Source organism: Hyperolius riggenbachi, chromosome 5, assembly GCF_040937935.1.
Source record: "Hyperolius riggenbachi isolate aHypRig1 chromosome 5, aHypRig1.pri, whole genome shotgun sequence".
Taxonomy (NCBI): Eukaryota; Metazoa; Chordata; class Amphibia; order Anura; family Hyperoliidae; genus Hyperolius; species Hyperolius riggenbachi.
The window spans coordinates 368,346,877-368,361,181 of record NC_090650.1 but is presented as its reverse complement, the minus strand read 5'-3'; the positions used below and the strand labels follow the sequence as shown (position 1 = coordinate 368,361,181).

General features: G+C 43.2%; 1 protein-coding gene across 3 annotated transcripts in view; it reads right to left on the bottom strand.

Annotated features, from left to right (window-relative positions):
• Positions 1-14,305, bottom strand: part of ZC2HC1A (zinc finger C2HC-type containing 1A) — a 141,085-nt gene that overhangs the window by 22,682 nt on the left and 104,098 nt on the right. For all 3 annotated transcript variants that reach the window (XM_068234843.1, XM_068234840.1, XM_068234841.1), the window contains one exon: positions 7,118-7,219. In XM_068234843.1, coding sequence (XP_068090944.1) covers positions 7,118-7,219 — 102 coding nt within the window. The remainder of the gene's footprint in view (positions 1-7,117; positions 7,220-14,305) is intronic.

Here is a 14,305-nt window from a genome sequence, read left to right as displayed (position 1 = left end):
ATGGGTTAGTGTTAGGCATCAGCAGGAGGGGGGTTAAACAAGACGAAGAACGTTTATACTGCACTTTTCTGCAACCCATCTTTCAAGGCAGGATACTGACACAGAACATTTATATTGTGCTTTTCTCTAAGTGTCAGAGCTGCAGCCACTAGTGCGCGCTCTATAGGCAGTAGCAGTGTTAGGGAGTCTTGCCAAAAGTCTCCTACTGAATAAGTGCTGGCTTACTGAACATGGAGAAGCGAGTTTTGAACCCTGGTCTCCTGTGCCAGAGGCAAAGCCCTTAACCAGTACACTTTGAGAAGAGGGTTAGCCACTGTTCAAAAATAGAATATCTGTAATTTACTGATATTCTACAAGTGACTATCCCAGCGCCCACATTACAGTGGTGATTACATTTTGGCGGTAAGCCATGTCACACACATGGAATTTCAAGTATGCGTTTAGTGGCCTTTTGGGAGTTTAGCTACACTGTTTACTGAACTGTATGTGGTTTCACCAGAACCTCAGTTCAAAACAATCGGATTTCTCTTCCGATGCACAAATGTGATGACAAACATTTGCATGGAAATCTTCTAGTCACAGAAAACTTGGAACTGAAGAAATACAGAGGATAGATACAAAGGACATGCTGACAACCATGTGACTTCTTTACATACTGGAAAGTGTTTTGAAAGTATCCAAACAATTCACAGGAAAAGCCATTTTTTTTCGGTCTTTTGAAAGCACAGGAAAAGTGCTTTCAAAAGACCAAAAAAAAAAAAAAAGAAAAAAAAAAAAAAGTAGTAACTAAAGTATAATATATATATATATATATATATATATATATATATATATATATATATATATATATATATATATATGTGTATATATATCCTAGATAGGATTTTGAGCATGCTTGAAATATAAGCCCTAGCCTGAAAATAAGCCTTAGCGGAAGTTAAAGAGGAGAACAAGGCAGCAAGCAAGCGGGGACACAGTGTTGCAGTGCTGATCGGGCACCGGTCCTTTCATCCCAGCACACAGCAAGGTTATCAGCTGTACACAGGGATGACAGGGCAAGTGCCTGAGTGATCAGGACAGAAGCATATCTTCCAATCCAGGAACAACTCAGTACAAAGGAACAGGCAATGTACTGAGAGACACTATCTATTAGAAATGTAAGACATCCCCTGAGAATAAGACCTAGCACATCTTTTGGAGCAAAAATTTATATAAGACACTGTCTTATTTTCGGGCAAAGACGGTATATATATATATATATATATATATACTGTATATATATATAAATAAAATAACATAAAACGTGTTCATAAACTTTCTTTTTTACGTGTTCATAAACAGATTAAACTTAAAATAATCTATAGTTAATTGTAGAGACATTTTCCCACATACACTGGGTTCTCATTTTACCTGAAATTGGTATAACAGGATATGCTAGAACAGGCATTTTGTTTGGTTTGCACAATCTGTTTAAATGTTTCTGGTATCCATGTTATATTAACAAATCTTCACAATTTTCTGTATTTATGAATTTCGGTGAAGGCTCTTAAGTGTGACCTTTGATAGCTATTTATTGCAGAGCCATTAGCTACTTAGTTTCCTCAGCATTTGGTAATGTTACACCCACAAACCATATCCGAGTCTTACCATGCTCTGCTGAAGGTCCAAGCTGCTTGAAATGGCTCTTTGCAAGCTACAGGTGAAACCCGAAAAATGAGAATATTGTGCAAAAGTCCATTTATTTCAGTAATTCAACATAAAAGGTGAAACTAATAAATGAAATATAGTTTTGATCAGTATTTTAGGCTCAAATGAATCCAAAACCCCTGCAAAGTGTTCCTATTTTTATATATTAGTTTCACCATTCAAGTTGAATTACTGAAATAAATGGACTTTACTTATCCAATAAACCACAAGTTCTGGATGTGCATACTTCACTAATTATCCTGAATAGAAATGGGCAATTCATTGAAAACAATTTCAGCTTGCAAAATCAGCTCTCCCTGATTTACAGTCTGAAATGTATCTTGGTGGTGACATCTTTAGTTCTTCCAGGTGATCTGTACGGAATGGTCGTTTACTGAGTTCTATGCACAGAGGGAGATATTGTTTGCTTGGCAGTTGGAAACAGCTGCTATTTCCCACAATGCAACGAGGTTCACAGACAAGAAACAGCCAGGACCATGGTCCTGACATCACACTGTGGGAGGGGTTTCACCACAATATCAGCCATACAGATCCCCCTGAAGCACTATTAGAGAAAAGGTAAAGATTTCTTGTGTTAAAGGGAGTATCAGCTACCGATTGGGATGAAGCTCATTTCTCTTTAAATTCAGATAAACTATGGCAGTATTTCTGACATTGCGCTCGTTCTTCTTTTATTCTCAATTGTGCTGCTGCTGACAATCACAGACATATTTGCGCACATGAATAAGCGTGGTATCTGAGAATCTGCATGCAAAGAATACGTGGATGGTTTCGGAGCACCCCAGGGTGAATCAACTGTAAGTAAATGTCTCTCCTGAGAAAGGACAACTTTGAACTGATAGAACAGCACAGAGAACACAAACCAACTTCATCAGGAATCTGTGCTTATAGAAATATGTACCACACAGTATAAGGATCTTACAAGGTAAACATAAGAAATGTTTTTGAACTACAATTAGATATTCATAAAATTACCATGAAGTATAAAACATCATAAAAACATAATGGCAATAATACAACTCATAAAACTACCAATAAATATAATTATGTTTTTTTTTTTTTTAGTAAAAACTGAAGTATAATGGTCTAGGAAAAATGCATATGGTAAGAATAATATTGGTATAAAATAATACACATGGCATGGTAAAAATAATATTGATAACATGTGTACCTGTCTTTATACATATTTCACTGTAGGTCAGATTGCACAGGAGATTTAAAATTGTTCAACGGATTGTATTGGTCTACTCTAGCAGATGGGTAAATAAATCGATGAATACCGTAAATAGAAACAGGTATGTGTGTCTGGATTGGGGAATTATAGTATGAGGGAGCTAGCCACTTAGACATGGTGTCAGCCATTTGCCTTTATAGGTGTTGGCTGCGTAGTTTGAGTCTGTAGCCTTGCACCCCAAAAACACTTAAACAAGTGTGCCCACATGAGCTCATGCTATGATGCATCATTTACATACAAAGTAAATCAGTGAAAGGACACCTAAAGTGAGAGCGAGATGGAAGCTGACATTTATTTCCTTTTAAACAATGCAAATTGCCTGGCTATGCAGCTGACCCTCTGCCTCTCATACTTTCACTCATAGACCCTGAACAAGTATGTAAATTAGAGGTTTCTGACTGAAGTCTGACTGTATTAGCTGCATTATATAAGAGAGAACAGAGGCGCCAAAAGGATAAAATGGGTTTTAAAGGAGCTTAAAAGCCAAAACTTGGTAATTAGAGGAGGCAGTGGTGGACCTACCCCCTCCAAGCAGACACAACACGACTGTACATTCAGTCTATTTATTAACGAGCTCCAAATAAAACAAAGCAACGCGTTTCATGGGTCAGCGCCCGCTTCCTCAGGCAATAGAAAAGGGAGTTACAGCATCTAGCAAAACAAACGACACTCAGCGCCTCTGCCTGAGGCGCTGAGTGTCGTTTGTTTTGCTAGATGCTGTAACTCCTTTTTATATTGCCTGAGGAAGCGGGCAGAGGCGCTGAGTGTCGTTTGTTTTGCTAGATGCTGTAACTCCTTTTTCTATTGCCTGAGGAAGCGGGCGCTGACCCGTGAAACGCGTTGCTTTGTTTTATCTGGAGCTCGTTATTAATTGACTGAATGTACAGTCGTGTTGTGTCTGCTTGGAGGGGGTAGGTCCACCACTGCCTCCTCTAATTACCAAGTTTTGGTTTTTAAGCTCCTTTAAAACCCATTTTATCCTTTTGGCGCCTCTGTTCTCTCTTATATAATATTGTATCCACCCTTGGTGGAGGGTTGCGACCCTTTCTACTATCTACAGAGAGCGACTTCTTATTCCTGAGTGGGGTCAGGATAATCTCCCCACCTGCCTTTACAGTGGTTGCCTATTGGTGACCCATGTTTGTGAGTATAACAACTATTACTCTTTGTCATTACCCCCTCTGTCAATACATACTACACTATTGGGGCTCTTGGTGTTCCTCTGTTTATCTCGTTTGTATTAGCTGCATGCTTGTTTCAAGTTCGTGATCCATATACAAATGCAATCAGAAATATCAGCAGGACTTCCAGGCAACTGGTATTGTTTAAAATGAAATCAACATGGAGCTTCCATATCTTTTTCACTTTAGGTGTCCTTTACATTTGTAGTTGTAGCACCCTCTAGTGATCATTGAAGAAAATGCTAATTATAATAAGTGAAGTACAGGATACCAGGATACATAAAATACATTAGTGCATAGAGTTGGGATGGATAGGAGATTAGATTTTGAAGATCAGACGATTACAAAACATTCAGGTGCTCAAACAACTAAGATGCTTCAGGAGGGATTTTTTTTCTTCACAAAAAAAATAAATAAATAGAAGTTTAGTGCTTTGTCAGTAAGCCTTAGGCATGCCACCCCCCCCCCCCCCCCCAAAAAAAAACAGCCTCTGGTGGTTCTGGTTCTCCACAATTTCACTGGGAATTGAGTCAGCGAAACCGGTCCTGAGGTCCACCAAAGTGTGGTCAAATGAAGCCAAACTCCAACTCCAGGCGTGTTTTGACTGTATGGACTGGAAGGCGCTAGAATCACCCGACTTAGATGAGTGGCCTGATACTGTCTCATCCTATATCAGCTTCTGTGAGGAATCCTGTGTACGCACCAAGTCCTTCAAGATTTACCCCAACGACAAACCGTGGTTCTCAAACAAGTTGCGCCAACTGCGGAGTCGCAAGGAAGCAGCTCACAGGTCTGGCTCCCTGGAGGACTACAGAACGGCAAGGAACTCCCTCAACAGGGAACTCCGTGCCGCTAAACGGTCATACGCTGAAAGAATTCAGAACAATCTCCGCTCAAACGACCCTCGGGCTGTCTGGAAGGGCCTGAAGGCTGCCACCAGCTACAAGCCTCTTCCCCAACAGGCTACCCCTTGCTCCGAGCTAGCTGAGGACCTCAGTAACTTTTATTGCACGTTTGAGGTTCCGGGCACCTCTGGGGGGCCGTCTACTCCTTACTCCCCCCCCCCCCTCTGCCTATAAGAGCATCGAACCTAGCTCAAGCACATGCCCCCCCTAGACAGTATCTGAGGACGTTGTTCTGCACCTCTTGTCTTCCTTGAATGCCAGGAAAGCATCTGGCCCTGATTGCGTGTCACCTGCATGTCTGAAGTCCTGCGCACGTCAGCTGGCCCCCGTCCTGACCTCTATCTTCGCCAGGTCCCTCACCGAAAGGAAAGTCCCTACCTGCTTCAAGGAATCCATCATCATCCCCATCCCGAAAAAGCAAGGGGTTTCTGACCTAAACAACTTCAGGCCCGTTGCCCTAACATCGGTGGTCATGAAGACCTTTGAAAGAGCGGTACTGTTGCTGCTCAAGGATGTTACTCTGGACCGACTGGACCCTCTCCAGTTTGCGTACAGAGCAAACAGGTCCACTGACGACACTATCAACATCTGCCTGGAGTTTATCACTAACCACCTCGACAGGCCAAACTCATATGCTAGAGTTCTTCTGCTGGACTTCAGCTCGGCTTTTAATACCATCTGCCCCCGTATTCTGCACGACAATCTCACTGAGTTCAAAGTCCATCCAACCCTCCGTCTCTGGATCACAGACTTTCTCTCGAACAGGTCACAGGTGGTTAAGCTGGGCGACATATCCTCCAGACCCAGAGCGACCAACATGGGAGCCCCTCAGGGCTGCGTCCTGTCACCATTTCTGTTCTCTCTATACACGAATAACTGCACATCCACAGCTGACTCTGTCAAAATCATCAAATTTGCGGACGATACCACAATCATTGGCCTTATTAGAGAGAACGACGAGCAGGCTTACCGCAAGGAGGTAGACAGAATCTGCAATTGGTGTAGAGAGAATAGGCTAGTTCTTAACACAGCTAAAACCATGGAGATGGTCATTGATTTCAGGAAGAATGCCAGCAACCCCCCCCCCCCCAATATATATTGAGGGCATCGAGGTCGCCAAGGTTCCCAACGTCCGCCTCCTGGGTACAACCATCTCTGCTGACCTGACCTGGAGGGCAAACACTACCATGACCCAGAAGAAGGCACAGCTAAGACTCTTCTTCCTTCGCCAACTTAAAAAGTTTGGCATGGCCCATGATCTTCTGAGGTCCTTCTACTCTGCTATGATCGAGTCAGTCCTCTGCTCATCCACCCTGGTCTGGTTCGCTAGCTGCACCGCCAGCGACAGATACAAACTCCAGAGGGTCATCAGCTCAGCGGAGAGGATTATTGGGATACCTCTTCCCCCTCTAGATCTCATCTATAATACTAGACTGCGAAATAGAGCAATGAAAATTGTGGGCGACCCCTCTCACCCTGGCCACAGTCTCTTCACTCGACTCAAACTGGGCAGGAGGTTTCGGTCCATCCCTGCTAAGACTACTAGGTGTATGAACACTTTTTTCCCCACAGCCGTCAGAGTCTTGAACTCTGCCCATTCCGCTGACCGCCCCTATAGCCATCTACCGGACTAATATCTGACTTCGGCTGCGGCCGCTCTGTTTACTGCCTTGCCTAGGTCGTACTAGAATTATCTTCTGCTACACGCTGCTGTCCCTGCTAGTCCCGCAACTGACCTACTGCAAATGTTATATTACTCCTGTATCTGTTGTATTGTTCTGCTGCACTCTTGTTATGCTGTTTTTATTCCTGTCTGTTTGTACAACTCTTTCTTGCCAATCAATGTGCCAAACCTAATTCCGGGCACGGTGCAACCGTGCTTGGCGAAATGAACGGATTCTGATTCTGATAACTATTACCAGCTATAAATTGCTGTATGATGGCAATCTGTATGTACTAGACTTGTAGTTCAGCGAGTGATTTTAATAAAGATATGTTGTTGGCAAACCACTAGCTTTGGTGATTTGCTTCTTTGCTTCTAGCCCAACAGGAAAGAAAAGCTGGATAGCAGTATAAGAGAAACACAATACCTGGAGTAGTTCTCTGCATTGTAGGCTATCCGTTTATTAGCTGCTACACCAGATGATGGATTTTTGGCCAAGCTTGGTGGTGTCTTTAACTTCATTGTACCCCTGAAAAGACATATCAATGAATTCAACAGATTGTAAATGACAAGTGTCACACAAACAAAACATGCACAACTTCCTATGCTGGAGAACATGCACTAATGCATGGTTTCTCTGAAGGCTTTTTTACCCGGTTGCTTCACCCGGCTAATTTTGGTAAGCACCTGGCTGTCATCGGCTTCTCTCCTCATTCTTCTCCTATGCTGTAAGGAGAATTGTCCTACATTCTCCCATCGCGCCCCACCTGGCTACTTTTTCATGCCACCCAGGTGGAAAATAATATCTGGGGAGAACACCGCAATGAGCTGCTGGTCACAGCTCATGAAGGACATGTAAGGCCTAATTTATAAGGCATCTCCAGAGATCTTCAAGCACCGTTAGCAGCGATCACATGATCATAGCAAGTGTAAATAATGCTTGTATGATTACAATTGCATACAACATCTACAGCAAATTTAAAAAAAAAAATAATCCAAGTCTGGTTTATTAACCAATTGAGGACCCACCCTTTACCCCCCCCTTAAGGACCAGCGCTGTTTGTTTGGATCTGTGCTGGGTGGGCTCTGCAGCCCCCAGCACAGATCCGCGGCCACACAGAGCGATCAGATCGCCCCCCTTTTTTCCCCACTAGGGGGATGATGTGCAGGGGGGGTCTGATCGCTCCTACCTGCAGGCATGTTGCGGGGGGGGGGGCACCTCAAAGCCCCCCCCGCGGCGACATTCTCCCCCCTCCCTCTCCTACCTGCTCCCCCGGGAGATCTGGGCTGCACAGGACGCTATCCGTCCTGTGCAGCCAGTGACAGGCTGTCTTCTGTCACATGGCGGCGATCCCCGGCCGCTGATTGGCCGGGGATCGCCGATCTGCCTTACGGCGCTGCTGCGCAGCAGCGCCGTACAAATGTAAACAAAGCGGATTATTTCCGCTTGTGTTTACATTTAGCCTGCGAGCCGCCATCGGCGGCCCGCAGGCTATTCACGGAGCCCCCCGCCGTGAATTGACAGGAAGCAGCCGCTCGCACGAGCGGCTGCTTCCTGATTAATCAGCCTGCAGCTGGCGACGCAGTACTGCGTCGCTGGTCCTGCAGCTGCCACTTTGCCGACGCACGGTATAAGCGTGCGGTCGGCAAGTGGTTAAAAGCAACTGAATACCATGGAATTTGTTTTTTTTTATGGACCTCCCTATGAGGCCTGTCAAAGCAGGTTATAGCATGGATGTTGGATGCGGTTTCACTTTGTTCAACACATTGGCCTCAATTCACTAAGCTTTATCAAACACTTTATCGAACGTTTGATAATTTACCTCATAGGTAAAATCTCATTTTGAATTCACTAAGGTGTTATAGATTTATTGAATGTTTTATCGATAAAACATTCAATAAATCTATAACACCTTAGTGAACTCAAAATTAGATTTTACCCATGAGGTAAATTATCAAACGTTCGATAAAGTGATTGATAAAGCTTAGTGAATTGAGGCCATAGTATGACAAATTAGAAATGGGCGATCTACGGATGTGTGTGGAAATATCCAATTTACTGAACCATCTCACAGCTCTGTGTTTTGGGTTTCCAAAGCATTCTTAACCCCCTTGGCGGTATGAAAAATACCGCCAGGGGGCAGCGCAGCAGTTTTTTTTTTTTTTTTTAAATCATGTAGCGAGCCCAGGGCTCGCTACATGATAGCCGCTGCTCAGCGGCATCCCCCCAGCCCCGCCGATCAGGAAATCCCGTTCAAAGAACGGGATTTCCTGGAGGGCTTCCCCCGTCGCCATGGCGACGGGGCGGAATGACGTCGTCGGGACGTCATTGGGAGACCCGATCCACCCCTTGGCGCTGCCTGGCACTGATTGGCCAGGCAGCGCAGGGGTCTGGGGGGGCGCGCGCGGCACCGGATAGCGGCGATCGGGCGCGCGGCGGCGGCGATCGGGGTGCTGGCGCAGCTAGCAAAGTGCTAGCTGCGTCCAGCAAAAAAAAAAATTATGTAAATCGGCCCAGCAGGGCCTGAGCGGCACCCTCCGGCGGCTTACCCCGTGTCACACACGGGGTTACCGCCAAGGAGGTTAAAGAAAACCTGAACTGAAAATTAAATGTCAAAATAAGCATAGACACATCATACTTGCCTCCACACAGTCTACTCATCAGTCCTTTTCTCCTCTCCTGCATCCTGTTTGTCCACTGTGCTCGATGGAATTCTCCGTCCTCCGTTTTGAAAACGGCAATGACCCTGTAACAGCTTCCGGGTCAGCAGGCTGTTAAACTGTAATATTGGCCACTTGAGCCATGGGAAACATGGACATTACATAGCTCAATAGTTGTCCTTTCAGTTATAACTGACAGCCACTGCTACATAACTGACAGCAACTGATATATTTCAGTTCTGACAAAATGTTGTCAGAACGGGAAGGAATCGTTGTTAGAAGAAAATGGTGAGCTTCTGTGAGGAACGGATAGCGAGGCAAGTCTGTAATATTCATCTGCAGGTACATCATGTGCTTATGGGCGGACCTGCAGACTGCGTCTTCTGCACTTTCAAGCAGACGGTGGGAGGCCAGGGTTGATCCACACAGACTGGATTGAGGATTCCATTCGGCCATACCGGGAGGCCGAGCGGGGGAGAGCCCGTGGGAAAAACTCTATGTGCCAAACCTAACCGCGGATTTGTAAGTGCATAAAAAGGAATAAATAGTTGTGAATTTATACAGTGTTGCGCTATGTGAGTTTCTCACTATTTTATCTTGAGGAAAAAGTGTATATGTTGGAGGCGTTTGTTTGGAAACGCAACAATTGGTGGTGACTGCAGCAAGGGCGGAGTACTGATTATAGTCGAGGGAAGCCTGAATGCCCCGCATGCGCATTTGACCATTATAATCTGTGGTCCAACAAAATTGGTGAGTCGCTCTCCATATGGTGCTGGTGGTGGGAGTGACACACTTGAACATCTTGCAGCGCTGGTCAACTTTTTATGAAATGCATGTTTAAAAGGACCTACTCGCCTACATTGACTACAGCGAAGCTTTTAAAAAAGCCAGAGAGTTTTTGGACTTTTTAACTTGTCTTTTTTACCAGGAAAGTGTTTGTATGATATTTGGCTGGACTGGTATTTTTAATGATATTAGGCAAGATTCAAGTAACTGCCATGGTATCAGAAAGTTTTTAATATATATGTATTATATATGGTGATATAACTATTCATTTCCATGCAATCTGGATCGTGGTGATCCGTGAATTCTTGAGTGCAGGGCTTAAAACAGCCTTCTGGCTGTAACTGCACATCATGTGCTTATTTTAAATTTGACTCAGTTCAAGTTCTCTTTAAGTGAGTACCCATGAAACTATCCTACATACATGTATACCAAAGACTCTGCTTCAAGCAAGATGCTGGATTATGCCCATGTTGCAAAGTGTATAAATAAGGCGCTGGGTGATATTAAGCAAAGCATTGAGGCACTGTATAGCAGCACAAAACCGGGCACTGAGAGCTGTACCCAAAGAGCCATTACCCTAATGCATTGGACAGGTCCCAAAATGTAGTATTAGTGACAGGGTGAACAATGTAATCAGGAATGGTACACACTTAAAGTGAACCTGAACCAAGTAAAATTATTTAAAATTAACACATGATGTACCTGAAAATGAATATTACATACTTACCTCACTGTCAGTTCCTCTCAGAAGCTTACCATTTTCTTCTTTCAATGATTTCTTCCAGTTCGGACAAGATTTTGTCAGAATTGAAATATATCTGTAGCTGTCAGTTATAACTGAAATGAACTAATGCGCAAGGTAAGGTCCATGTTTCCCTATGGCTCAAATGGGTGATATTACAGTTTAAAAAAGTCTGCTGACCAGGAAGATGTTTCCATTTTCAAAATGGAGGACAGCGAATTCTATTGATCAAAGTGAACAAAAGGAGAAAGAGATTGATGAGTAGATTACATGGGATGTAAGTATGAGGTGTGTATGTTTATTTTGACCTTTACATTTTCAGTTCAGGTTTGCTTTCCCACAACAAGTAGCTGACATTATGGACAGAAATATCTGCACAACATATGGGCTAAATGTGCTAAATTTCAGATGGGAGACTCCACATACGGCTGTGGAGAATGACAGGGTGATGATCCCGAGGGACTTGCAGATCCAAGTAGGCTGACAGGTACTAGCCAATAAACCAGACATAGTAGGAGACAAGGGCCAGAAGAATAAAGCAATGGTGGTAGAAGTAGCTGGAACCAAAGAACAGCAAAGTCTGGAAGGAATATGAGAAGCTGATAACAGTACCAGGGACTGTAAGAGTAAGTAAATGCCAATATGGTACCAATATTGGTAGGAACACCCAGGGCTGTGGTTCTTAATCTGAACAGGTTCCAAGGAAATGATCAAAACTATGTCCATAGAGAGCTGTGCTAGAAACGGCTAAGGTACTGAACAGAACCCTCCACTTCCTGGAATATATTAGTAAGCAAGTATACAGTCAGTTTTGAAGACCATGTTTTGGATGTAGGAAAAAAAAGGATAGGAGTGGCTCTGATGAGGGCCAGATAGTTATGCCTAGATGACTGGGTCAAGGCAGATCATGTGATGTGTTCCTAATACGCAGCAATTAGCACCCACAAATAGTGTCCCAAAGAAGAACAAGTGGAATAGGGTCAAGGGCATCCAAGGAGAAAAGACTAACCTGTCTGGTCCAATGCCAAAGAAGAGCTACTGCAGAACAAATTGCTGGAAAACGTAATGCTGGCCATGAAAAAAAAGGTGTCACAGCATACAGTGCAGCAAAGCATCATACACAAGCTAGATGGAACTTAGCTGAGATGGCCATTTCACGAGAGGACTCTTCAAGTGCTAACCTACAGAGAGAAGGGTTAGCAATTGCACTAAAAGATTATGCATGTGCATATGGGGTTCACTAAGCTGTACAGGCCAAAGACTAAAGGAAATCTGTATAACCAGATCCTGAAGTCTCAGATGATCATCCAGGAAATAGCTCATTTGTCATTTCACCGTGTGAAATTATTTTGGCATCGTAAAATTCGATGGAACACTCAGATCTGAGAGTTTCTCAGATGTGCTCTCTAAATGCTGAGACGACCTACCGGCACCTTTGGTAGTCCAGCATGGTTATCTGGTGATTTATGGTTTTTTATCTCATTATTGTATATTGCTGGAAATTCCTATGAGATGTGTTGTCTTCATTTATTCTTTGATCATTTGGAGATTTGACAATTTATATGGTGAATCTGGTGCTTCAGTTACTATTCACTACCCATTGTAACTAATAGCGTTCATGTGAGGTCAACATTGTTTTCTGCTGGCAGGCTACACACAGAGTGTTGCACAATACACATCTTGAACAGTTCACATTTTGGATGTCACACTGAGCTTACATGAATTGGTCATCTCTGGTGTACCATGTGAACTCCTGATTGCAAAGAGTTTAACTAGAAACGTAGTTTCTCTTTCAGACTCAATAACGTCTTGTTTTTTATAAGTAAAGTCCTATTTCCATGTACTGTACTGTATATGATGGTAAGTTTCATTTATTAGGAATGCACAAAGTATTGGGATTTGGGGGAGCCACACTGATATAAAGATCAGTCATGGTGGGAAAACCATGGGAAGAATGGAGGAATCAATTCTCAGAAGAGGTTGCGTCAGAGTGAAGGTCCCAATGATTTATCATCAAATCAGGTCAGAGTATGTATGGTACGTATGTGACTACAGACTCCCATTTCTCCCCTCGGATTCTTAAAATAAACAAAACCCCACTTCCTGTCTTGAAGTAGGGATGGTCAATGAGCTACTAATTCTGAGTTGATGCAAATGTTATGAAATTCTATGTATCATGACAAATCAGCATTTATTTGGAATTACTGGCATCTTACTGACTGTCCCTACCTTGAAGGGGTATATCCTGAACCACTGGTTTAGGCTGCATGAATATTCTAGGTAATTTAGTTTTAGGCAATTTTCATTTAATTTGAAGTCAAACATATGGAGTAAGTATTGCGCCAGCATATGGAGTAAGTATTGCACCAATTCTAACCATAACCCTAAACTCTAAGTTCCTAAAGTACAGTTCATCTGCTCTGAAAGCTGCCAATTCACTTTATTCAAGCTGCTTTTCTTCTTGTGAGCTGTTCTGAACTGTGTGTATGCTTGAAGCAGGGAGAGCTTCACAGTGCCCTCGTTTTCAGTTGTTCCACACAATGTAACAACTGAGGAATACAAACAAAAGATACGGTTATCTCCACTTCGGATCGGATCCTAAGCTGAAGGGGTTTTTTTATGCCAGGACAAAGTGCTGTGTTTAACTGTATTTTTATCTTTAAGGATGCAAGAAATCTTTTAGAGCAAAGAAGAAATGCTGAGTTTCAGACCACTTTAAGTCGCCAAGCATGTGACACAGAATTTGCCCCACCACAATCAAGAAGTTGATCCACTGAAACAAGAGAGGGTCTAGTAGGAAATGTACAGTATATTCTCCCGTATTCTTCTTGTAGTTTGCAGCTGAGAGAGGCCCGTATTGACCAGATGATGCAATGTCTATGACAGCTCTGTGATGACAACTATATTACATTTTTATACAAAGGCATCCTAAGAAATATGCCTGCGGGATATACCCAAGGAATAGTGATTCCATTAACTCTGCAAACCATTACACTTACGGCACTGTACATTATATCCTTGAAGACCTACATTAAAATAAACGACCGTTTAATTTCCCAGCTGCATTATTAGTGTGGCCATAAACCTGCTGCATAACTTCCGGAATCTCATGGCATCACAAAGCTGTTTTCAGAAGCCAAGCTGTAAATGAAATCAAAGCTAGCATGTCAGATTATATTACCATAATGGAAAGACAAAAAGCTTTGCTATCTGACCTCGAGCCACCACCCATCATAGCATGACAGATTACACATATGGAGGAGTGTGACTGTGCAGTCATTGTATTTAGAGACTTGCAAGAGTCCCAGGCCTATTTATTTTAGAGCACATTTTTTATTTCTTTACTTACTTCTAATTAAAGCAGTACTGTTGCAATGCATATTTATGGCCACTCGTCACTAGGGGGCAGTGTGAGACACTAACACA